The sequence below is a fragment of the Zootoca vivipara genome, chromosome 5 (genome assembly GCF_963506605.1).
Source record: "Zootoca vivipara chromosome 5, rZooViv1.1, whole genome shotgun sequence".
Classification (NCBI taxonomy): domain Eukaryota; kingdom Metazoa; phylum Chordata; class Lepidosauria; order Squamata; family Lacertidae; genus Zootoca; species Zootoca vivipara.
In genome coordinates, this window is record NC_083280.1 from 6288535 (window position 1) to 6312375 (window position 23841).

Consider the following 23841-nt stretch of genomic DNA (forward strand, 5'->3'; position numbering starts at 1 on the left):
GAACCTTGCTGTTAACCAGTTAGCATAGAAATAAAGCTTGATCCTTAACTGCAAGGGCACCTTCCACCCTGGCATGGAACAGATTATTATTTCTGCAGAGCCAACAAAAGCAACTGTCCTTACCATATACAGTGGTGCCTCTGGTTACGAAATTAATTCGTTCTGGAGGTCCATTCTTAACCTGAAACCGTTCTTAACCTGAGGTACCACTTTAGCTAATGGAGCCTTCCGCTGCCACTGCGCCACCGTCCCGCGATTTCTGTTCTCATCCTGGGGCAAAGTTGTTAACCCGAGGTACTACTTCCAGGTTAGCGGAGTCTGTAACCCAAGGTGTTTGTAACCTGAGGTACCACTGTACAGTGATGTTACTTACCCCTGTCCCAGCATTGCTTACTTTAAAACTACAAATGCATTTGATTACATCTGTGCCCCACCTTTCCTTAAGGAGTCCTGGGGTTCTCTCCTCCCCTTCCTTTTAGCCTCACAACCACCCTGTGAAGCAGATTAGGCTGAGAGACGAGGGACTGGGCAGTCTCCCGATGAGCTGCATGGTGCAGTTTGGGGCACAGAGTCCTTAAATCTGGGTCTCCCACTCCTAGAGTCAAATACTTTAGCTGCAAAGAAACACTGGCTCTTCCTTCCTACATCCTGCAGAAGGGATGTAGCTGTGTGTCCCCTTTACTGCTTTGCACTGCAGTTGGGATGTAGTCAGCGCTTCTGAAGAAAGAGCTTTGGCTTGATGTACTAGGGATGTTGATTTGTTCATGTAGCTGACACCCAGTGCTTCCCCCCCCCTCTAGAAAAAGAGGTGCCAGTACTTACCATGAGGTTGTTAGAGTAAGTGTCACACTTTTTAACAACCCGTACTGCGTACCCTTGAGTACCCCCTTTAAAAAAATAGAACCACTGCTGGCACCAAGTATCGGCAGCAGCAGGGCAAACTCCATCTACTTTATTGCTGGGAAGAGATCCACCACGGCCCAAATAATAGAATGCACACAAGAGTTTTACAAAGCCCAAAATAGTTTTTATTCACTTTTTCAGATTTCTGTCTCAACAAGACAATTTGCAAACATGCTAAGGCTATAAAATGTCCAACTGGACCAAAGGGAAAAAAAAGAGGAAAAAAAGACATGCAACGCTGACCAAATTTAAAATCTCAGCTATTACAAGACTGACCATGCCCAGCTGGGCTACTGGCCCCAGACAACAGGGATTGCGTACAGTAACCATGGTAACGTACCACACAGGACTCAGCACCTGAGGTAGGTCTCTTTACAGTAAGAAAATAAAATTTCCTACACCAGTGTTAAACCCTGATCAGCAGGAGCCTGCTAAAAATTGCAGTGGTGGTAGTGGTGGGAGGGATAATAGATGGGATATAGTAACAAATATGCAGAAAATAAAAAGCTTGCACGCAGACAGAGTAGAGCAAAGAATTAATTGTTACAAACACCCAAGTATCTGAAAACCTTCCCAAGTGAAGTATTAGCGTATTTAGATCACTAGATCTATAATTCAGCAGAGGCCACTTTGAAAACTTTTGCAGACAGCACCAGGGTATCAGTCTGATGGTGGTTAATTGCTGTAGTTCATTAATGATGGATGGATTTGCTCAGCAAAGCAGAAGCAGTTTGCATTTCCTTTCTATAAAATATAAACCGAACTCTGCTGATATAGAACGTGTATTCACATTCCCTTTATTGCACCAGAGCGAGTGGCAATGAGTTTTTCTTTAAAGGTACCTAATGCTAATGTGTGGTTCTTCCTCTCTTGCTACCGACAAAGCTAATTTATGAATCTCACAAGAGACACAAAGAAACCTGACCCCCACTGCAGGCGTGTTATGGGAAACAGCTGCCACTACTTCCATGTGCCCTAGCAATGTGCCAAAGAGCATGATGGGTCTGATGAAACCAAGCCACATCAACAGAGCCCATCTCTCTTCTGTGAAGGACAGTGACAACAGGACACAGGAGGAGACAAGGGCAAAAGCCCATTTCCATCCAGAGATCTGGGAAACTCCAGCACTAAGAGAATACAGACTGCAGAAGACGAAACAGGGTCTAACGCAGCCTGGAAAAAGCCAGGTTCCCAGTACCGTAAAACTGTACAAAAATGATAGAAAAGAATATGCACTGGTATTAACACAGCGCTCATTTTAATATAAAATAAACAGCTTACATTTCCACTGTAAATATAGGCTATGTACAGAATTCTGTATAGATACAGCTACATGTATAAAGCTTCAATATAGGCCTCTTGATAAATTTATAATCATGGCTCCCTGAGCCATTTTGTAGAGTGCATTTAATAGCAAAAAACTAGTAAGAAGAATATGGAATAAATACCGTAATAAAAACCATAAAGAACCCTCCTTACAGTACTTTTTAGAAAAGAACTGAATCGTGACCCACAATGCTAAAAATTAAAAGATGAAAAGGCAATAATCTGCTTGGAGAACATGAAGACAGAGGAGTTCCTGCCACAGGCAGAAACTGTTACCCTCCCGATTAAAGTGACATTGCCCTGAATTTTAGCCCTTGACAGCAATCTTATTTTCTGCAGCAGCAAACATGGCGTAGAAGCGAGAGTTCTCATTGGACAGGAGAACCGATGGAGTATCAAATTCCATCACCTAAAACAAAAATTAAGGGGGAGACCATTAGAGATACATGGAATGTATACCATTAAACCTTTCATTTACCAAAATGAGTAACATTGAGTAACACGACAACATTGAAGCAGGTAGCTGAAAAGGATAATCTAGTCCAGCCTTCCTCAACCTAGTGCCCTCCATATGTTTTGACTATAGCACCCATCAGCCCCACTCTGAAGCTTTCAAAAACTAGTTTTAAAGCACCCCAACAAAGTACCTGTTCAGATTTTCCTTTAAAGTCTCCAATGAAGGATATCAAACCACCCTTTAAGGCAGTGTGTTTCATTGCTGAGTAGCTCAGAGGTTTTAACATTTAAACCAGACCTGAGATCTCTCCTAATTATGTAAGCATTGCACAATTCTGTCCCACGTTGAAGAGGGGCTCGTTGCAACGGCTTGAGAACACCAGTTTTGTGTGATCTTCTGCGGAGGGTGAAAAAAGGTTCGTTTCTTGCTCACCTGCCCTTGCATCAGAGCCATGATCCGATCAGAGCCCAGAACCGTATGCAGGCGGTGAGCAATTGTCAGCATTGTGCAGTCTGCAAATGCCTCCCTGATAGTCTCCTGGATCAGCAAATCAGTCTCTGTGTCCATGGCAGCTGTTGCTTCATCCAGGATCAAGATCTGAATATAGCGTAACATGAACGTTGTTAAAAATAGAGACATACACCTCTCTCAGTGCTCCCAAGAAGGACCAAAAATGTAACATAACAAAACAAAGCCCTAACAGAAGCTGCCAAGAAAACCAAAGTGCAAGTAGGAAAGTAAGTACAAACAGACAAATAAGCCAAGAGAATAAAGAAAGTATTTTTCCTAGGTGAGGGAGGGAGACTAAACAGAGAGAGTAGTCACATGGAGCTGCCTCTCATGGTGGGAATCCATAGACCTTCGTTGTCTGGAGTCCTCCTGCCCTGCCCCAGGGAACAGCCCACTATGAAAGGACTCAAAGGATCCACTGGGTTCACCAGGTGTTCCTGAAGTGCAACTCTCATCATCTCTGAACACTGAACATGTTGGCTGATGGGGAGTTGGAAGTCCAACAGCATAAAGAAGGCACCATCTTGGTCACCCAACAGGGTCTTAACCCTAGGAGGCTGAATTCTGCTTTGCTCTGGGCTCTCTCAACACAAAAAATAGCACAAACTTGAAACACTACCTTAGTTGGGGGGGATTAGGAGGGGGAAGCCTATTAGGCTGTTGGGATACATTGGACCCCTTCTATTATTTACTATGACTCTAGTATTTCACCTATGCATTTAAAGTTTCTGCTCCCTCTTCTGCTTCTTTTCCTCCAGGTCGTCCTAATAGCCCACAGAGAACTGCCTAAATGGTGGGTTGGATCTTTTCCCTAGGCACAAGGCACAGGCTTGTTTGCCCCCAAAGAAACAAAAAATAAATAAATTACAGGATGTTCTCTATGTACATGCTTCTTCACTACAAAAAATTAAGTTGATGTTGTGGGGCCCAGTGCACCACAATATATTTTGTGTACGGCTAGGAGTCTGCTGGACCCAAATAGCAGATTGATACTATCAGAATAAATGGTGGATAATGGTTTTTTTTAAAAAATGGGACTGCCAGAAACTTCAAACATATGCTGGTTTTTTATTGTTTTCTTCTTTTTAAATCCAACATGTGCATGCAATGTGCATCACAGTAGAAAATTGCCCTAGTAGCATAATAGGAAAGGAGCTGAAAGTGTCTGCACTCTTCTGCCTGTGCAGATGAGGATAGACCAAGCAAGGAGGTAGAGGATACAAGGAGGCAAAGGATACAAGGCGGCAGAGAGTAAAATGCAGAAAGCTAAACAGGTTTAGGATCAGGGGATGAAGCCGACATGTGCACTCTGAACAAAAACAGCATTCCGGAAAATTTATCTACAGTAAAGGATGTGGTAGCCAGTTGACTATTGCTTTAATCCTGACACTGGAGCAAGCTTTTCTGAGGGAAGAAGATAATATGCCATATACATATGGTCTTTGTCTTCTACACACCAGCTCACCTTACAACGGCGCAGTAATACCCTGGCAATACAAAGCAACTGCCTCTCCCCGACAGAGAAGTTCTCGCCATTTTCCATCACTTCGGATTCAAGTTTCATGGGCATCTGAGAAATCTGAACCAGAAGAAGGGAATAGAGATGGATCAATGCTGTGGTCTGGCACTGTTGCAGCACAACAGCGTTGTCCAGGGGCACCACAACTGGTTATGAGAAAAACAAAGTGTGTCACAAGAGTCCAAGCACCTCTCATGCAAGGAGCACGGCACACAGATCCAAGATTAAAAGTAAGCATTCTCCTCTGATTTTTAGAAACCTCCAGCATGGACCACACCAGATTCATGCAGCATCACCAAGGAAGAGCCCTACCTCAATCAATAGTGTGCACAAGAATTCATCTGGCAAGGTCCTTTATTAATTTATAACATTTGAATCACTTTTACTCAAAAGTGAGTAATGATCTCTGACCCCGTAAGCATGTAGGTCAGCAGAATCTTGGAAACCAAGTACAAATTGTATGTATATGTGTCTTAGAAGCTATTATCCAGATCTATTATGCTGACCCCCCCCCCATTATGTGCATCACTGCACATCTGTGCAAGTCTCCTTAATCCTCCTTCCAGTTTTTCAGTTGTTTATATGAGCCAGGCCTCACTCTAAAAAACAGAGCCAGTAAGAGTATGTGAACAGTTAACAAATGTGCTTAACTTCAAGCCAGATAATTTGGACCTTATTAGCTTTCCCTGCATGTTTTTTTTTCTTTTACAAAAGAAGATAGAGGACTCGTTTCAGTCAATCCTATCCACTTGCTCTATGTCTGAAGGAATGACCAAGGATACCCAGATGGGCAGAGTATAAATAAAAAATGATAGATTTGTTGTTGTTGTTGTTGTTGTTGTTGTTGTTGTTGTTGTTGTTGCTTGCTAGAAAAACTTTTTTCTCATGCAAATGGGACCACAGTGATACCAGCAACCATCTTACATGGCCAAGGTGCTGCACTTGTGCTGCTAAAGTAAGAACCCCCAACCCCTGTCACCAATCCCCTTACTTACACAGTCCTTCATGTGAGTCCTTTCCAAAGCATCCCAGATTTGCTCTTCACTGTACTGCGTGAAAGGATCCAAGTTATATCTAGAGGAGGGAAAGAGTAATAATAATAATACTTTATAATTAGGTAAAACGAAGGTGAGCTCCCAAAAACGCGTCTAAAGCAGTGATGGCTAACCTATATTGGCCTGAAGGCCAACCATCCAGGGGCTGTAGAACTAGAGTTGGAAGGGACCCTGGGGGGGTCATAAAGTCCAACCCCTGCAATACAGAAATCCTGCCCTCAGCCGTCCCTGGGTGGGCTCACCATCAACCTTCTGGTTAACAGCCTGACACTGCGCCACAGAGGACAATTGTGGGTGTGGCCACCACATACGGTTATACACACAGAGAGCCACACAAGCCTCCCTCCCTCGGTTGAAAAACACAGATTAACTGTGGAGTGGGGCTTATCAACTGGGTGACAGGGGAGAGGGAAATTTGCATCCCTCGTAAGAGTGCTGGGCTCTGCCCAACCCACTGCTGGGTCTACGGTATTATTATCATCAGCTCCCACTCCCCAAATCAGCAAACCTGGGGGTGGGATGGGGGAGAAGATTAAGCCCTTGACCTGGGGGTTAGTTGCAATGGCAACCATTTATCACAGAAAACTTAAATCAATTTTTCCCAACCCGGTGTCCTCTGGCTGCTGCCAGACTACAGCTCCCATCATCCCTGACCATGAGCTATGCTGCATGGGGCTGATGGGATTTTGGAGTCCAACAACAACTAGAGGGCAACACGTTGAGAAAGATCGAGTCAATATTTAAGCAGCACTAAGATCCTTAATTCAATCACCAGTACCTTTTGCCTTCAAAAGGAACAAAATGGAGACAGTGGAAGTAGACAGCAGGAGTGAATCGCTACTCTATGTCCCAGGGCAATGGAATTCCCTCCTCTCTTGTGGCCAAGGCAATTTCACTTGAAGGGTGGCAGGTGAGGGAGAGGAAGATGCAAGCTCTTTTCTACCTCTTTGGCTATGGGTGAAACTAACCTCACGGTACCACTGAACAACACAGGCTCTTGGGGAATTATGGACAGCTTGCTCCGGAGATCTGCTAAGCCAATGTCATTGATTTTCACTCCATCAATTTTAATGCAGCCTCCTGACAGTTCAACCAAGCGGAAGAGAGCCATTCCTAGAGAGGACTTCCCTGGGGTGGAAAAGCAAGGAAGAATTAAGGGTTAACTGGTGACTTCTGCAACACACAGTCATGGTCCAAGTCCAGACAACAGACAGAAGCAAATACATTAAAAACTCACTCCATGAAGTGTTAAAATTAGAGGTGCCAGGTCAGCCTTTTAGCAGCCAAAGATACTTTTTAAAATTTGCTCAATATATTTAAATTCCACCTTTCAAGCAGTTCACAGCTTAACATGGTGGCTTATAATTCAATAGACATAATATAAGAGTGAAATGGGACAAGGAGAGGAGAATAAAAAAAATGCAGGTTCTATGGCCACCTCTGACTGCAATTCTGAGAGTGAAGGAGCCAAAAGACTATAATAAAACCAACTCTGACCAGAGAAAAAGCCACATTCCTGGGAGGAACACAGAAGACACTCAATTTATTTATACAGTGGTACCTTGAGTTACATACTTAATCCATTCCGGAGGTCCATTCGCAACAGGAAACTGCTTGTAACATGAGGCGCTCTTTCTCTAATGGCGCCTCCCGCTGCTGCTGGGCCGCCGGAGCGCGACTTTCACTCGCATCCCGGGGCAAAGGTTGCAACAAGAGGCATCTATTTCTGGGTTAGCGGAGCACATAACCCGCAGCATTCGTAAGGGGGATGATACGTAACACGAGGTACCACTGTATTTATTTAAAAAAAAATTCTCTACTGCTATATCTTAATATATATCTAAGTCATTTAAAACAATACAAAGATACAATAAAAGCATTAGAAAGACAAAAGGAAACGTCAGCAAACCATTTTGGAAGGATGTACTCTTTACAGCCTGCATAGGCCTGGCAGAATTAAGAGGTTTTCAAAAAGCGTTTAAAAGTTGGCACAGAAGGTGCCTGCTGAATCTCTCCTGGCAGAGCATTCTGCAGGACTGGGCCAACAGGACTAAACAAAGCCAAACAATCAAGTTTTATTACCGGTATGTAGTGGGTGTGTCAATTGTGCAGGTGCATATAGTTGCCAATGTGAATTAATCTTAGCGGGACCTGTTCTGGCATGGAAATGAGTACATTTACTGAACACAGGGTGTTCTTCAGAAATAACAAGTGCCAGACACATAAGCCGCTAGGTGGCTCCAGTCAGCTTTCATTGGTACTGATGGCAGCATTTTCACAAAGATACAATACATGGGACTGGATTTTAGCTTCCTGAAGTGCTGCCTAGGTATGTCCTTACCTGACCCCGTCCTTCCCACAATGCCAATCTTTTCCTTGGGTTTGATGGTGAAGGACACTTTCTTGAGGACAAGCGGCAAGTTCTCCCGATACCGCATTTCTGCATTTTCGAAGATGACTTCTCCTTCCTGAGGCCAGTCTGGAGGGGGAGCCTTGTTTTTAATCCGAGCTGGAGCCTCCAGAGAAAGAGTCTTAGAAAGTTGCAGAGGATAAAAAAAGAGGTCAGGTGTCAACTGAGAACAGTGGCCCCAGGAATATGTTCTCATAAAAGACTACAGCTGGTAACTGACTCTTCAACACAAGCAAGATTCAACAGAAACTGACACATCATGCATGGGAGAGATGGTGCAGCTCCTGACCTCGAAGCATTTTTACGGAGATCAAGGCACTCTTTCCCTCAAATACCCTATGATGATGGGACAGCTCCTCTTACATCCAATTTGGGAACAAAAGTGTCAGAAGCTTCTGGAGCAAAGAGCTGCCTCAGTTACAGCTACTGCCCAAGGTATTGGTTTCTCAGAGAATTCTCTCTCACTCCTCCTCATTGCATAAACTAGATGGATTATGACTACATAAACTTTCGGGGATAAATATTGGCAATACAGGAAATAAATCTAGGACACAGGTGACCTTCTGTCAAACTCTTTTCTCAGCTCTCTGCTGAGTATTGCTGTTGTATTACCAAATTTTATTTTTGAGAGCAGATGAACTGATATTCAGCTCTGACAGCCCCCAAAACTGAGAGGGTGCCTCCTCCCAGTGGAGATTTCAGACTCTTCCTGTAATGGAAGGGAAAAGTCACCATCACAAGATCTCATCTCCTTCACGAACAGAAGGAACCTCACAACTCTGAACATTTCTTCTTTCTTTATTTTGACAAGTGTTCTTCCTGGAGTTCAGTTGTCAATACCGTACCAGAGTTACACTGTGCCAACACAGTACAAAGTAAAGTGATTTCATTTAAACATCCTCCACATTTTTATGTTCATGCCACCCACAAGGTTAAACTCATGTCACATGTCAAATTAAGCCAATTTTTAAAATACATTTTTCACTAATGCTACTTAATGAAATTTCCTAAAAGAAATGAAAATTAATGCAGTCAAACGATACAGAATAAATCAAGACAAAGTGTTATATGCATACATGTAAAAATTAAGCCAGTATAGAGCACAGTTAAATGGCTGGAGGGACTTTTCTAGAGAGAGAGGTCATCTAAGACCAGTAAAAGCAATAGAAAAATATTTTGAGTACCTTGATATAGTGGTCAATCCTCTCCACTGAGGTGAAGCGGGCCTCTGTCTCTGAAGCTAGCCTGACTGTGAACTGGAACAACCCTGTGAGCTGATGACAAAACAGACAAGGATGTTATCTTAAAAAAAAAAAGCATTTAAAAAGAGAATGCATCTAAGGACTGGTGATAAACATTTTAGATTAACTTGAATATGCAAGGAACCAATATGGAACTTGAACTCTTGCCAGAACAGTAGAAGAACAACATGAGAATTATAAGAGGCTCTTAGATTTAACCTGAAGAAAGTGATTTGAAACCTCAAAGACAGCAATTTCATTCTAGATTCCTACTCTTTCCTCCTGTTGTCCTATTAATCTGTAAGGTTATAAGAGTCTGTGTTGGTAGCCTATTGAATTAATTGACCACAAAGGTATGTTTTCTATTCAAATTTGATGGCATTTTAAAATGAAAAACACTATTTACTTTTAAAAATTAAAAATAACAGCTTCTGAACACAGACTATTGGTTATGATTTCTCATCTTAATTTGAATCTTCTTCCCCTGAAATTATTTGTGAATTTAGCTTTCCAAGTAAACACCAAACATTAATAATTTCCTTATACTGGGCTGCCTTCAGATGTCTTCTAAAAGTTGCAGTGTTATTTATCTCCTTGACATCTGACAGGACGGTGTTCCACAGGGCTGGTGCCACCACCAAGAAGGCCCTCTGCCTAGTTCCCCGTAACTTCACTTCTTACAGTGAGGGACCCACCAGAAGCCCCTCGGAGCTGGACCTCAATATCTGGGCTGAATGATGGGGGTGGAGACCCTCCTTCAGGTATACTGGGCCGAGGTCATTTAGGGATTTAAAGGTCAGCACCAACACTTTGAATTGTGCTCGGAAATATACTGGGAGCCAACGTAGGTCTTTTAGGACCAGTGTTATATGGTCCCAGTGGCCATTCCCAGTCACCAGTCTTGCAGCCGAATTCTGAATTAATTGTGGTTTCTGAGTCACCCTTAACATAAAGGCAAAAAGAAAAGAAAAAAAGCTCCATGGTATTATGTAATATCACAGCAATTCAGCCAACGTCTGTGGGCTCAGACAAAGAGGCAAAGCAGGGTGGCCAGTTTTTAGCTTTTACAGTGGTACCTCGGTTTATGAACACAATTGGTTCCGGAAGTCTGTTCATAAACTGAAGCGTTCATAAACTGAAGCGAACTTTCCCATTGAAAGTAATGGAAAGTGGATTAATCCATTCCAGATGGTCCGCGGAGTAACCGTTCATAAACTGAAGCGAACTTTCCCATTGAAAGTAATGGAAAGTGGATTAATCCGTTCCAGACGGGTCCGCGGAGTACTTAAACTGAAGCGTTCATAAACTGAAACATGGGTGTAATTGGTTCCGGAAGTCTGTTCATAAACTAAAGCGTTCATAAACTGAAGCGAACTTTCCCATTAAAAGTAATGGAAAGTGAATTAATCCGTTCCAGATGGGTCCGCGGCGTTCATAAACCGAAAATTCATAAACCGAGGTGTTCATAAACCGAGGTTCCACTGTATTATAAATTTGGCAAAATATATATTTTTGCTACTGCACAAGAATGGCATTCCTACTTACACCTGGAGTTCAAAGATTCAAATGCAATTTTGAAAACTTCAGAAGGGAAGCCATTACCTGAACAGCATAGGAGATGGCCAGCCCAGCATAGGCAGGCGAAATCTGACCGTGCATGAAAACAATCATTAGGCCAGTGGTTGTAATGAGGGCAATGCTGACAATATCCAGTCTGACAGCGAGCCAGCGCATTGCACAGCTGAACAAGTAGAAGGGTGATTGATTGTTATCCAGCAGTTCTTGATATCTAAAAGGAAAATGAAGAGAAATACTAGTAGGATTCTAGGTAGCTTACCTTAAATGCAGAGAAATTTCACCAAAAAAATTGACTGTAGTCAAATGACAGCAGTCAGTATATATATATAGAGTCCAGTAACATGCAAATACTGTGTTTCAGAGAAGTAGAGCAATAACCTGCGCAAAAACTCCTGCCCTTTATTGTAAGCATGAATTGTAGAGAGGCCTTGAATGCTTGATGTGATGTGTGAGAGGAACGGGGACTGTGTAATGTTGTCCAGACGCTTCAGCTCCCGAATGAAGACTCTGCAGAAAGAAAAGAATCAGTTGGAAGGGCGAGATATCTGGCCCTGCAAACTACTCGTGTCACCTGTCTGGGGGAACATGACTGCAGAATCCCTGAACAACGGTTGCGTTTACCTCGATACAACATGCAGCACTATAAAAAGGACGACAAGGGGCCCAACTGCCATCAGGAACCATGGAAAGACACCAGAGATCACTCCCACACAGAAGAACACCAGGATGACGTTCTGTATGAACATTTCCGCTTGAAATGGCAGGCGAACATCAACTGGAAAAAAATAGACGGAGATGGCAGTCTTCACATAGGAGACTGAACACAAAAAGAGTTCTGATCTGGTAAAAGCTCTCCTTCAGAAATTCAGGTCTCACTTCCACCCAGGAAACAGAAACATACCACCATATTCTTCCAACCCTGGCCATATCTATCCAGAACTCTTATTCTCCCACTTCGCTGTCACCATATCTACAACCAGGCTTGTTCAGCTGCAGAAATACCAAGCTGCCACTTTAGGAAAAACCCTGACCCACATCTTCATTTGGAGTCATGCTCTCCCCTTTCATCTATATGCATTTGGAAAAAACCTCACTATATATATGGAATATATGGAAAATAACTGTTTACAGCTGAAAACGCTGGCAGTATTAAGATAAATTCAATAAATAATTTTTGATGGATGTAAATGTGGAAAACTGATTTGAATGGTTATAGTAAAATATGCACGGATGTATATGCAAAATGAACCATGGAAAGAGAAGAAGGGACGTTTTGTCAAATGTTTATTTGGAATTGTAAAATTGAAAATGTAATAAAAATTATTTTTTAAAACTCCACTAGTTTTCAGTAAGGACTTTCCCTGGGCTGCTTTGGGAGGCAGAGGGTAGGATATAAATTTGACAAATACATAAAAGAAATTACTCTGCCCCACCAGTCATAGATGTGTTTCGTATTTTACATGCATTTTTTAAAATTTTCCATAACATCTTGGGGGGGGGGGTGTTTCAACATGCTAAAAAAAGCATGTGGTGCAGTCGTATTGGAACCACACCACTTCAAATTGGCAGTTATTCTTGTATATTTATTTTCCACATGGGTATGGGTTATATGCTTGAATGTCAGCCAATTTTTTTTAAAAAAAGAATCTACACATAGAAAGCTTGTCACCAGAAGAGGTAGTCCTGGCAGAAACACATCCTTTCCACAGTTACCAGTTAGTCCAAACAGGTCACTTACAGAGACCAAGTATAGGTCATTAACAGAGACCAATTACCTTCATCCATGTCTTTGGAGAACCTATTAAGAATTCGCCCTGCAGGAGTTGTATCAAAAAATTTCATAGGGCTGCGAAGAATCCGTCGGAAGAGCTCATCATGGAGCCTGGAGGAGGCTCGCAATGTCCCCTGCAATGACAATAAAGGAAGTTTGTGGCATTAGAATAAGATATCTGGTATATGCACTTAAAACTGCCTGGGGCTCATGGGAGGTGGTCCAACATCTGGAAGGACAGATTCCCATCCCTGGCTGACAGGCTTCAAAACGGAGATTCACAGAACATCTCTCAAGATCTTTCCCACTAGCTCCTTTCAAGAGAAGAGGCTAGGCTATTGCAACCACAAGGAAGCATCTCTCCTTTCCTTCCTCACAATGCAAGAAGTGAAGGTACCAAAAGAAAAAGCAGACTGTGCAGAGAAATAGCCCTGGGAATGCTTTCTAACTGGTATCTGGGATGACTCAAACTAGGGTGGTGGCAACTGGACAGATGGGGAGGGGGAGAATCTTCAGTCCATGGGTAAGCCAAACAGGGTTCTCATTTGGCTTGCAAGTCTATTTTCCCCGTCACCTGCCCCACAACTGACATCGTATGCAAAATCAGGTGCAGGGCAGGTACAGACGCAGCTGAAAATGAACTAGGAGCCTTAAAGGAGGCATTCAATTGTTCCTTGGAAAGTGGAGCTTGTATTCAATACACTTTAAATCTTCCACCAAATGCCACCTTGCTGGGACTGTTTGCTGCACTCAAGAGAAGCTCCCAAGCACAGGCAAAGTCAGGTTGGTAGGTGGTGCAGATTAATGGTGGCTACAAATGCTGCTGGGATCCCCTGGGCTCAGGAACTCCAGAGTGGAATGAAACCCAGCCAAAAGCAGATTTGGCAGCCGAGCACCAATCAGCTGTGACTACAAATCCCATTTTCAGCAGGGATCTCCATTTGTAGCCCAGTCTGAGTGTGCTTCCGATTCTTTCCCTTGAATCTGAGTCACCTGACACATCATGGGATGACAGGCAGGTACCAAAAGGAAATGAAGGAATATTTCTCTGTGATACAACACAAAGCTGGCTCACCTCAGTGAACCTGGCCATTGGACTCTGCTGCACAAAACGAAAAAACCCGCCATTCTGTTCCTGCCTCTGGGGACATACACATACCTTGACAAAGACGACGCCACGCACAACCTTCAGAATCAGCATGATACCCATTGAGAGCGCATAGATGCCAGCGTAGTAATGCATATGTGGGTTGTCCTTCATACTGCTGCTCACAACTGTTTCATTTCCCAACATGAGAGTAGAGTTCTATTAAAAATCAAGAACATACACAGGATATAGATCTGCCCTGTTTCACAGTCAGTTGACCAAACTTTAGATTACCCTCGAATTTCTATATTTCTATGAATGAAACTCTGCTGGTAGAATTTTTAGAGTCCTTCTGGAAGTCTAGGATAATATGGTTAAATATGCACTTTAACGTCAAAGCAAATATTTAATTAAACCATCAAATCAGGCTCACAAGTTTGTTCTTGCAACAATATAAGGCCAAGTTCCCTCTGAGGTAAAGTTATTTTGGCTGACAATTATCTTGAAAAAAAACTTTCCCTTGTATACATTATTGCACTTACAGATCTGTCATTCTCCATTCTTTTTCCTAGCTCTTTCTAGATACTGGACCAACAGACGCTGTCTCTCAGCCACCTGGTTCTGCTCCAGTATCAAAGCCTCCCTAGAAATAGTTATTAACAATTTTGATTACTAGCTCTCTAAGCTCATTTTGCATATGATTGCTATAAGCTTTAACTACCCCATCTCCCAAAGAGCTTACTTTCTTCTTGTTGTAAATTTCAACAACCTACAAGGTCATGTGGGTAAAATAATATCGACCTACCCTACAAGAGTTAAGTACAGTCAAACCTCAGTTCCCGAACGCCTCCATTTTGGAACATTTTGGCTCTCAAACGTCAAAAACCCGGAAGTAAATGCTCCAGTTTAAGAACGTTTTTCAGAAGCCGAATGTCCAACGCGGCTTCTGCTTGAGTGCAGGAAGCTCTTGCAACCAATTGGAAGCCGCACCTCGGTTGTGAAACATTTCAAAAGCCGAACAGGATTCCGGAACTGATTACGTTCAACAACCGAGGTTTGACTGTACTGCAACAAGACAATGTATGTAAAGCGTTCAGAATGTCTGAAAACACTTTATAAACAACAGATATTTGTGATCCACTGACTGACAGGCTGGTGCTTTAGCAGAGCTGCTGTCTGTCTGGTTCTCATCCTTGTTATGGGAGGATTTGCAGGTGGGCCTGTAGTTCTGTGGAAGAGCACATGCCTTGCAGGATCTAGCCTGGCATTTACAGCTAAAAGGACTGCAGAGACCATGTGATCCCATGAAGACAATCTCTTCTTAATCCACTAGCAAATCAAATATATTGTTGGCTCTTACCCCACTGCCTTGCTTGATCCAGTAACTCAGCCACCAATTGCTGAATGCAGTGCTGCCCACATTCAATATAAAGAGAGCCATGATGATGATAAAAGCAATGGGGCCTCCAGCTGCTTGGATATAGACGCCGTAAACTGACCAAGGGACAGAACCTTTGCCTTTCTCTTCCAGCTGCATGAGTTGACCTAAAACACACACATACAAAGAAGGAGGGTGGGGGGAGAGAGAGACAGAGAAGCAAGAAGTGAGCACACTAACAAGGCAAGACTCAGAGACTGCTATCTGTACTGTGAACGTTTCAGCAGCATCCTTATACAGATTTCCCAATCTATGCATGGCATATAGTTTAAGAAAACAAATAGATTGATCAGTATTCAGGCCCTCACACCACTCAATGCAAATTTACAAGTGTAACACAAACTTCTCTGTCCTGATGCTGTGTTTTAATGATTAACCAACATCTCTGTGGTACACAAGACCTTAAAGCTTAAAATGCCAAAGGGCAAGATGGGTCATCCACACCTAAACCAGGTTGTCAGCTGTATTGAAAACTATCTGGAATGTACTAAATCCAAACAGAATACACTCATGGACTAGATCACTTTAAGCCAGAGTTCCATTTGAGCAGAAGTTTGCATGCATTTCTGGGTGAAAAATTGTACCTTCTTCCTTCTTAACTGCTTTCTCTTTCTTCACAGATCCTGTTTTAGTGCCTTTATCTGGGTGCCTTTTCAATGAATTGTTTGTGGTTTTCTTTACATTAATCTGGGGGGAAACAAATGGGAGGAATTGGACACAACCTATTTTAACTCTGAAACAGCACATTCAACAAAGATAATTACAGATACAGTTCTCAGTAGAAACTTCCCCTATCCACAAGAAAAAAAAAACAATGACTAGTCACTTTCCATGACAGCTGCAACAAATGGCTTGCAAGCATAAGAAAAGGTAGTAACAGATACCTCAATGTGTGGAGTCTCTCCCAGTTGCAGGTTATTAAAAATGGCTGCATAGTCACCATTCAAATTCATCAGATCCTCATGGCTTCCCCTCTCAGTGACACAACCCTCTTTCATGAAGATCACTTCGTCACAATCCACAAGATACTACAAAGCCAAAGACAGGGAGAGAATAATTTCTGTCTGAGGTTGCTATGCCCAAATTCCATTTTCATTTCCCCCTCCCCAATGTTAATAGGTTATCACGATACCATGAAGCAACTAGCCCAATAAAATAGGTTTAATTACAATTACACCAAAAAGTACTTCCATCTTTTTATCCTGAAACTGTGTCTAGTCAGCTTTACTGAAGAACCTCATTATTGTTTTTTCGAAAGCAGTTTATTTCCGTCTAAAATGTCCATCCCTGTTTTATGATCCACTAGATTTTTCCAAACTTGAAAACCCAACTGCTGCAGCCTCATTTCCGTTTTCTGCACATTAACCACCAGGTCTACTGTGCGTGTGGCTGATTTAATTCTGGATGCATTCCCTTGGTTTCTCCCTGCAGATTCCCTTGGCTGCCTTCCCCTCTACGCTTACACTTACGCCAGTGAAGATGCCTCTTACCTTTCCCCTCTGTAGAGCGATCAGCAATTTTTGGCTTTACAGATTAACAGCTACTCTCAACAGCGGCATCTACCCTCATCCAAACTTACTTTTCCCACGTCAAACTGATGGAGAGGCTGAGGGTAGAACCACAAGTGTACCTGCAGCTGGTGGGTGATAAAGAGAACCGTTTTTGACTTCATGTGCTTCCGTATTGCACTGTTGAATATGTGGTTTCCAACATGGGCATCCAAGGCGCTGAGAGGGTCATCAAGGATGTAAATGTCCTTGTCGCTGTACAGAGCTCGAGCGAGGCTGATTCTCTGGCGCTGCCCCCCACTCAGGTTTGCGCCTCGTTCACCAATCTAAGTTAAAGATGCTTTAGTTACAGGTAGGTAGCCGTGTTGGTCTGAGTCGAAGCAAAATATCTGATATCTGAAGCAAAATATCTGGTATCTGAAGAAGTGTGCATGCACACGAAAGCTCATACCAAAATATAAACTTAGTTGGTCTTTAAGGTGCTACTGAAGGAATTTTTTTAAAGATGCTTTGTTAAAGGATCTCCTTTTTTATAGCTTAAGACAAAACAGAAAGACTTTATCTTTCCATTACATTTATATCCTGTCCTTCTTCCAAAGACCTGAGAAGTTGCACGATAGCCCAGCAAGATGGGAATCAGTGTTTATTGGCCCCCAAAAATTGAAGGCCTGCACTACGTTTCCTCTACATTTGAACCAAACCACCTAACCGCTATAGGTCACCGCTATAGCTCACTGGGCTTGTGAATCCTGGGAAGTAAGTGCAGTCAAAGGCAGAAAGAGAACATGACATGGCCAATAGACCAGTACACCAACATGAGGTGTGTGAGAGTGCCTGGCCTTATAGTGAGCTGTTTGCCCTGGGAGAGTGGCTGCCCAACAAGATTCCTACCTCTGTCAAGTCTCCATTAGGTAGGATAGCCAGATCAGGTCTGAGACAGCAGTCATTCAGCACAGTGTTATACCTGGAAAAAACACATATTTAAATAGCAGTGAACAGCAACATTTCCAGGTATGGTGTTAGCGGCAACAGAGGAAGGAAGGACTGAAAAGGAGCTATGAAAAATTAGAAAAGGAGCAAATATACCAAAGGCCAGAAATTGCAAACTTTTAATCAGACTAAGGCAGGCAGTACATGATATTACAAAACTGCTTCAGAAGGTACGCAATGATAGTATGGAAATAAAGAGACAAATGGAGTATCTTTTTTAACTCACACCAAGCTGGAACAGGCTGAGCATTCACAATTTGTCATTATATTACTACAGCTTACAAACCTTTCTTCTTCAAATTCCTTCCCGAAGAGGATATTGTCTCTAAGTGTTGCATTGAGAATCCAGGCCTGCTGGGCTGCATAAGCAAATGTTCCATCCACAGAAATGCTGCCTTCCAGCAGAGTCATCTGAAACAAGCAGAAGAAAGTCTAGAAATGATGCCATTCCACATCTGTATGGGAAAGTTTCTCCCTCCTTCCTTTCCTCTTATACTCCCCCCTGCCCCGCTCAACCTCTCGAGCACAAAAAAAGCATAGCTTGTTTCAAGTTCAGCATGCATAGCTATTTAAGACTTTTTAAGATCTTAAGCATGCCTCACTTGTTTTTTATGATCCAAGTCTGAGGTCAGATAAATTTTTTATCATGTGGACTAAAGGTACATTGAGCGAAATGCAACTGCTGGCGGCAAAGAGGGTGGCAGCACAGACATCCTGCTCCTCTCACAGGCAGAATGCAAACGCAGCCAGCAAAACAGTGTGAAGAAACAAGAAAACATGAGATTGTTTCTCACCTGTCCTAAAATGGCTGAAATGAACGAGGTTTTCCCACTCCCCACGCTGCCACAAATGCCAACAAGTTTTCCCTAGGTTAGACCATAAAAAGAAATGTTATTGTAACAGAAATAGTACTTCAGGCTAGGAAGAAATCTTATTCACCACTTAAGCATTTAACTGAACAAGTGCAAGGGGTGGGAAGAGGAATCACTGACAATATTAGATTATACAATTGGGAGGGGCGGAGGGAGGGAGGGAGACAAGAAATCTGCAGTACCGGAGAAGACTTTTGCTTTAATTTTTATTTAGATACAATGATATTCCACCTTTCCTCCAATAAGCTCAAGGTGGCATATGTAGTTCTCCTCCCCATTTTATCCTCACAACAACACGTGAGGTAGGTTAGGCTGAGAATGAGCAGGTGGCCTAAGGCCACCCAGTCAGCTTCATGGCCAAGTGAGGATTTGAACCCCGGTCTCCCGGGTCCTAGGTCCAACACCTTAACCACTATGCCACTGGCTCCACACTGTGTTGAAGGGAAGTCACTTTAGCCTTTCGCTTATTATACACAGCACTGGTGTTTATGTGTGAAAACCTATAGGAGCACTTGCATGGACCCTTCCTGTGGGGCTATATAGTAGATCACAGCTCTGTAGCATGCCTGACCCTCTTTTCAGGACTTAAAATGTCTATCATTGCACTGATGTACTGAAACTGTATTTGCCGCAAACACAAAACACAGCCTTTTAAGTTCTGATTCAAAGGAGAGGCTTTTGATTCCTCACCTTCTCGATTTCCAGGTCAACATTGTAAAGAACCCTCTGCAGCCGCACATTTGCTAGATGGACATTTTTGTTCTCCTCCTCCGGGCTTGGCGGTTCGTCGCTGTCGACTAAGAGTTGACCCTTCTGCTCAGCTAGCATTGTCTGCTGTCCCTCGCGTTGTTGCAACTTCATCTTCTCCTTCTTGCCCTTCTCTTTCTTGTCTTTTTTCATTTTAGGAGTCATCTTTGGTGAGCTCTGGACACTGGCATGGGAGGATTCCCATGCCAAGGTGGCATTTTTCACCTCTATGGCGGTGTGTGGGTTGGCTGGTTTTTTCCTTACCATATGAACCTCTTCCATTAGAAACAAACTCTGATAGGAGTTGTGAGAGAGGTGCAAAGATGAGACACCTGGTCAAGACTGGAAGGGGACAAGCCTACGGCACACTCACGCAGCAACACACATCAGGCTATACAGTGGAAGGAAGCTGAAGAGCAAAAGGTAGCTCATTAGTGAAAACTAACTCCAGGTCCACAAAAGGGCCTGGCTAGCCATGAATGTGGTGGTTCTCAGACAGAGAGTCTTCTGCAGAGTCACCATTCTCTGGACACAAATATGGTTAGGTTCAATATCGTCCCGTCCCCCCCAAATATTCATCTTGAATTTCAGGGTTTGGAGGGTGACATAGAGTGACAGGAGGAAGCAGAGGAAAGGTTTGCTCATTAGAAATCCCACAAGACTTAGGGATGCAAAATGTTTCTTAGCCAGTGTTCAGGGAGGCTGAATTCCCTGCACAAAATTCAGTTGCCTAAGAATTTGACAAGTTACAAGAAACTCTGAGGATAGTACAGAGGCTCTTTATCATGTTTTCCACCACATCCATATACTCATATATTCTTAGGTTCCACAATATCTGTCAAACAGTTTGACACAGAAAAATCAGATGAAAACCAAGCAGTTTCCAGTTAGTTAAACCGCTATTTCCAACCAAGATGCACCTTTCCCTCAGATACCAATTCCCAACCCAGAAATAATTATGGGAATTGCAATGGACTACTAAATTAGGTCTACTCTACTCTGAGTAAAACTTAGTTGATTCCTCTTTGTATCTTTTTGTAATGATTCGCTGCTGCTCTCTCAAATAATTAAAAATTATTAAAATGGGCTAAATGGCTAGCTTGCTTGAGGAATTTCTGACTGTTCAAGTGGCAGTATCTTAAAGATCCAATAGCCATTTATGCATATAAAATGCATATAAACATACATATGTAAAATCGCTTTGACTTTGGGGAAAGAGCTGGGCTTCAGCCAAAAACTCCTAGAAGCCCAGAGAAAAAGGGAAGGGTGTGGCATATCTAAGCTGCAATGTGCATCCTGGTTGTGTTCAGAGATGCACTCTCAACACACACAGGTCTAGCAGTCCAGACAGCTCTCTACTGCAAAGGACTGAACATCCTAAAATAAGCCGCAGAGTCTCCTGCAACTCACAGGGATTCCACAGAAGAAACAGATATGGTTTTCTGAAGACTGAAAGTCACTGTTCTAAGCAACCCATTGATACTATAAACTATTATGGTTACCTATATGCTTTACTGTAGCCTGAAATCCTCACATTTGCAAATGCATGTTTCTCTACAGGCTTATGCTTAAGAAGGATGCAACCCTACACTCACTTTTACATGGAGGTAAGTGCACATTTTAAGGTTTGAGTCAGTATATTACAGTCAAATAGCCAATCTTGCAATTTCAAGAGAAGTCACTTAAGTCTACATCACACTCTTCTTGAGCTGAAAGGAGCTAAGAAGAGACTACACATGAGTGCTCCTAGAAATGCACCTTTGACTACGATAAAGGTCCCAGTCCATGCCAATTAAAAGCAGCAAGATTGTGACTGCTCACCTTAAATCTGTCAGCTGCAACAGATGCTTCAGAAAGAGACTTCACAGAAAAAGGTGTGACTTTCAGAGCAAAGGTCATCGAGTTGAACACTGTAACCACCGTAAAAGCCTGAAACACAAATGGAAGAATTTTTAGCACTATATTTAAAAGGATGCCTCCTCCTGTATCAACCTGCTTAAGCATTAACATCAGCCCAAGAAACCCTGCTTGTAGCCCCAGCCCCTAATGGTGTGGGGGGGGGGAGAGAACAGTGCGTGTGAGGGCCTTCTCTGTGGTGGCTCTGTCCCTGTGAAATAACCTCCCCTTTGATATTCCACTGACATTTTGTCAAGGCCCTTGAGGACAGGGGAAGTTTGATCCTAAAGTTGGTAATTATTGCTTTTATTTGTTCACCCCCGATTTTAAAACTACCAAGGTGGAGGAAAGCTCTCTCCACACACTTTCCATAGGAAAGGACAGTAATAGCAATGGGAAGAAGCTAGACCACTTCAGAAGCAGGTATAGGATGATTTCAGCCACCCAGCCTGCCCATTCCCATATCTGAAGTTAACATTACCTGAGCTGCTGTTAGGTCATAGCCAAGGATCATATGAACAGAGAAGGTCACCACACTGGCAATGACCACAACTATGGGAGCCACTCCTACAGTGATACTCTGGACATATCCAACACGTTCCAAGATTTTGCGTTCTTCCTCTCTGATTTCTGAGAATAGAGAACACAACCGCAAAACACATGAGACAAGCAGAACACACATCACATGTCTGAAGCTCTCCGTTTTAGTTAGATAACTTTATCAGTCATGACATCACAGATATGCTCCAGAACCAAACTTATAGGTGAACAAAATGATGATATAGATTAGTACTAATACCAAAAATAAATAATATGCCTATGTTTTAGGTTTTAAAATGCCCAGCACTGGAGTGGGTGACTTTTAAGACTAGCAATCCCAAGCAATGAAGGAAGATTGGCTCTCGCATTACAAACAGCCACACAAGTTCAACAACAGTGGGAAAGAAGTTTCCAGTGTCATGACCAGGTTTCAGCCGAAGCAGAGTGCTAAATGATCTAGCAAGGTCTCTTTATTGCCAAATTGTTGAGAGGTGGAGAGAAAGAAAACTGACACTCACTTTGAACACTCTGAGAGAAGGCTTTGACCCAGGCATACATTTTAATAAACTTAATGTAATTAAGAACTTCATTCATTTTCTGGACACGCTCATCGGTTGCAGACACACACTGCCTTCTGAAATAAGCCGTGAGACGGGATGCAAACATCTGCAATGAAAAGAGGCACCATAAAACCCAAGAGCGGACACAGTAGGATCCCCTTTGACAACAAACAACACAGATTAATCGAAGTTCACCAGGGCTGTGCTAGATGATTTAATGGTGGTTTTCTCATCTCTAGGGGTCTTGCTGCCCAAGAAGGAAGGAAGGCTATCTGAAAGCATCCAGGCACAGGATAAGTGGCAGGGAGCATTAAAAGGAAATAACAAAGTCTGCCACGAACAAACCACGTTTCCTTTATCTTGCTTAAAGCTACAACTTTCTAAATGCAGTAATATTCAGAAGACTTTTTTTAGTAAAAACAATTTAGGGTTATGTTTTTGTATGGCAGTCATTGTACTAGTTTTAAAAAACTGTTTAGATATTGGGTGTTTAGGTTGTATGTGATGTACTGTTTGCAATATGATTAACATTCTGTATTGTGTATTAACTAAATATATTACAAGAGGTATTTTTTATTTAAAAAATTATATTTTTATACTTTATTGTTTTTACAGACATTTCCCTAAATAGTTTAATCAAAAAGCATTGGGAACTATATCTATTTGTGTGGTTGACTTCTTTGCAGATTTACCACAACTGTAATTGATCCTTATTTCTGTGTATCATCTAGCAAAGAAGATCCATGTTTGACCTTCATATGTGACTACCAACATGCAGCTGACACGCTTTTTCCTTTACACAAAGGAAGTGCTACTCATATAAAAAATGAATCACATTTGATTGAAGCAGACCTTCTGACCTCTCCTTCCTAAATACACCTTCAACTCATATGCAGATAGGCACCTACTCACCATCGCTGGGTAGAAGAGAATGAAGACTGCCGATCCCAAAAAACCTGTTGGTCCCAGTATGATGACGTTATAAACCATGCCAAGAATAGCAATGATAGGACCTCCAGCCAACAAGCTACCCACTGCTGTCGCCTCATACATTCTCTGTCCATCATTAGAACACATGTTTATGAGCTGAAACACAATGCAAATGAAAGATGACCAGGGAGAAGAGATGCACATTATCCTCAGAAGATCTAACTCCTATTATTTACAGGTAGCTTTTCTGCACATGTACAACAACAATTTAATTCATTTTGTTTTTTTAAAAAACAACTACCGGTCAATAAAATTGAACATTAAAAGGTAGCTATGGAGCAATACGGCAAGAAAGAAAGAAACTCCAAATGACTGTTCAAATCCAAAGGTGGGCAAAGAAAACTCCCCAGCAAGGGAATTCCACATTTGAGTACCACTGCAGAAGAAGTCCTGCACTTGATATCCATCAATTGTATAGCCAGGAAGGGCCAACTGAATAGCTT

At 42.5% G+C, this 23841-nt stretch overlaps 1 protein-coding gene across 4 annotated transcripts in view; it reads right to left on the bottom strand.

Moving 5' to 3' along the window:
• Nucleotides 1-1005: 1005 nt before the first annotated feature.
• Nucleotides 1006-23841, bottom strand: part of ABCC5 (ATP binding cassette subfamily C member 5) — a 48379-nt gene continuing 25543 nt past the window's right edge. The window contains exons 7-30 of one of the 4 annotated variants that reach the window (XM_035133620.2): nucleotides 23321-23494; nucleotides 22367-22514; nucleotides 21790-21938; nucleotides 21234-21341; nucleotides 19356-19706; nucleotides 18588-18659; nucleotides 18080-18204; nucleotides 17695-17767; nucleotides 16926-17129; nucleotides 16180-16323; nucleotides 15880-15982; nucleotides 15218-15402; nucleotides 13930-14076; nucleotides 12775-12904; nucleotides 11621-11774; nucleotides 11378-11506; nucleotides 11024-11210; nucleotides 9365-9454; nucleotides 8112-8301; nucleotides 6739-6898; nucleotides 5711-5789; nucleotides 4662-4775; nucleotides 3119-3283; nucleotides 1006-2638 (exon numbers count right to left, since the gene is read on the bottom strand). In XM_035133620.2, the coding sequence (XP_034989511.1) occupies nucleotides 2537-2638; nucleotides 3119-3283; nucleotides 4662-4775; nucleotides 5711-5789; nucleotides 6739-6898; nucleotides 8112-8301; nucleotides 9365-9454; nucleotides 11024-11210; nucleotides 11378-11506; nucleotides 11621-11774; nucleotides 12775-12904; nucleotides 13930-14076; nucleotides 15218-15402; nucleotides 15880-15982; nucleotides 16180-16323; nucleotides 16926-17129; nucleotides 17695-17767; nucleotides 18080-18204; nucleotides 18588-18659; nucleotides 19356-19706; nucleotides 21234-21341; nucleotides 21790-21938; nucleotides 22367-22514; nucleotides 23321-23494 (3483 nt within the window). In that variant the 3' untranslated portion in view covers nucleotides 1006-2536. The other 3 variants (XM_035133621.2, XM_060274300.1, XM_060274301.1) reach the window with 3 other exon arrangements.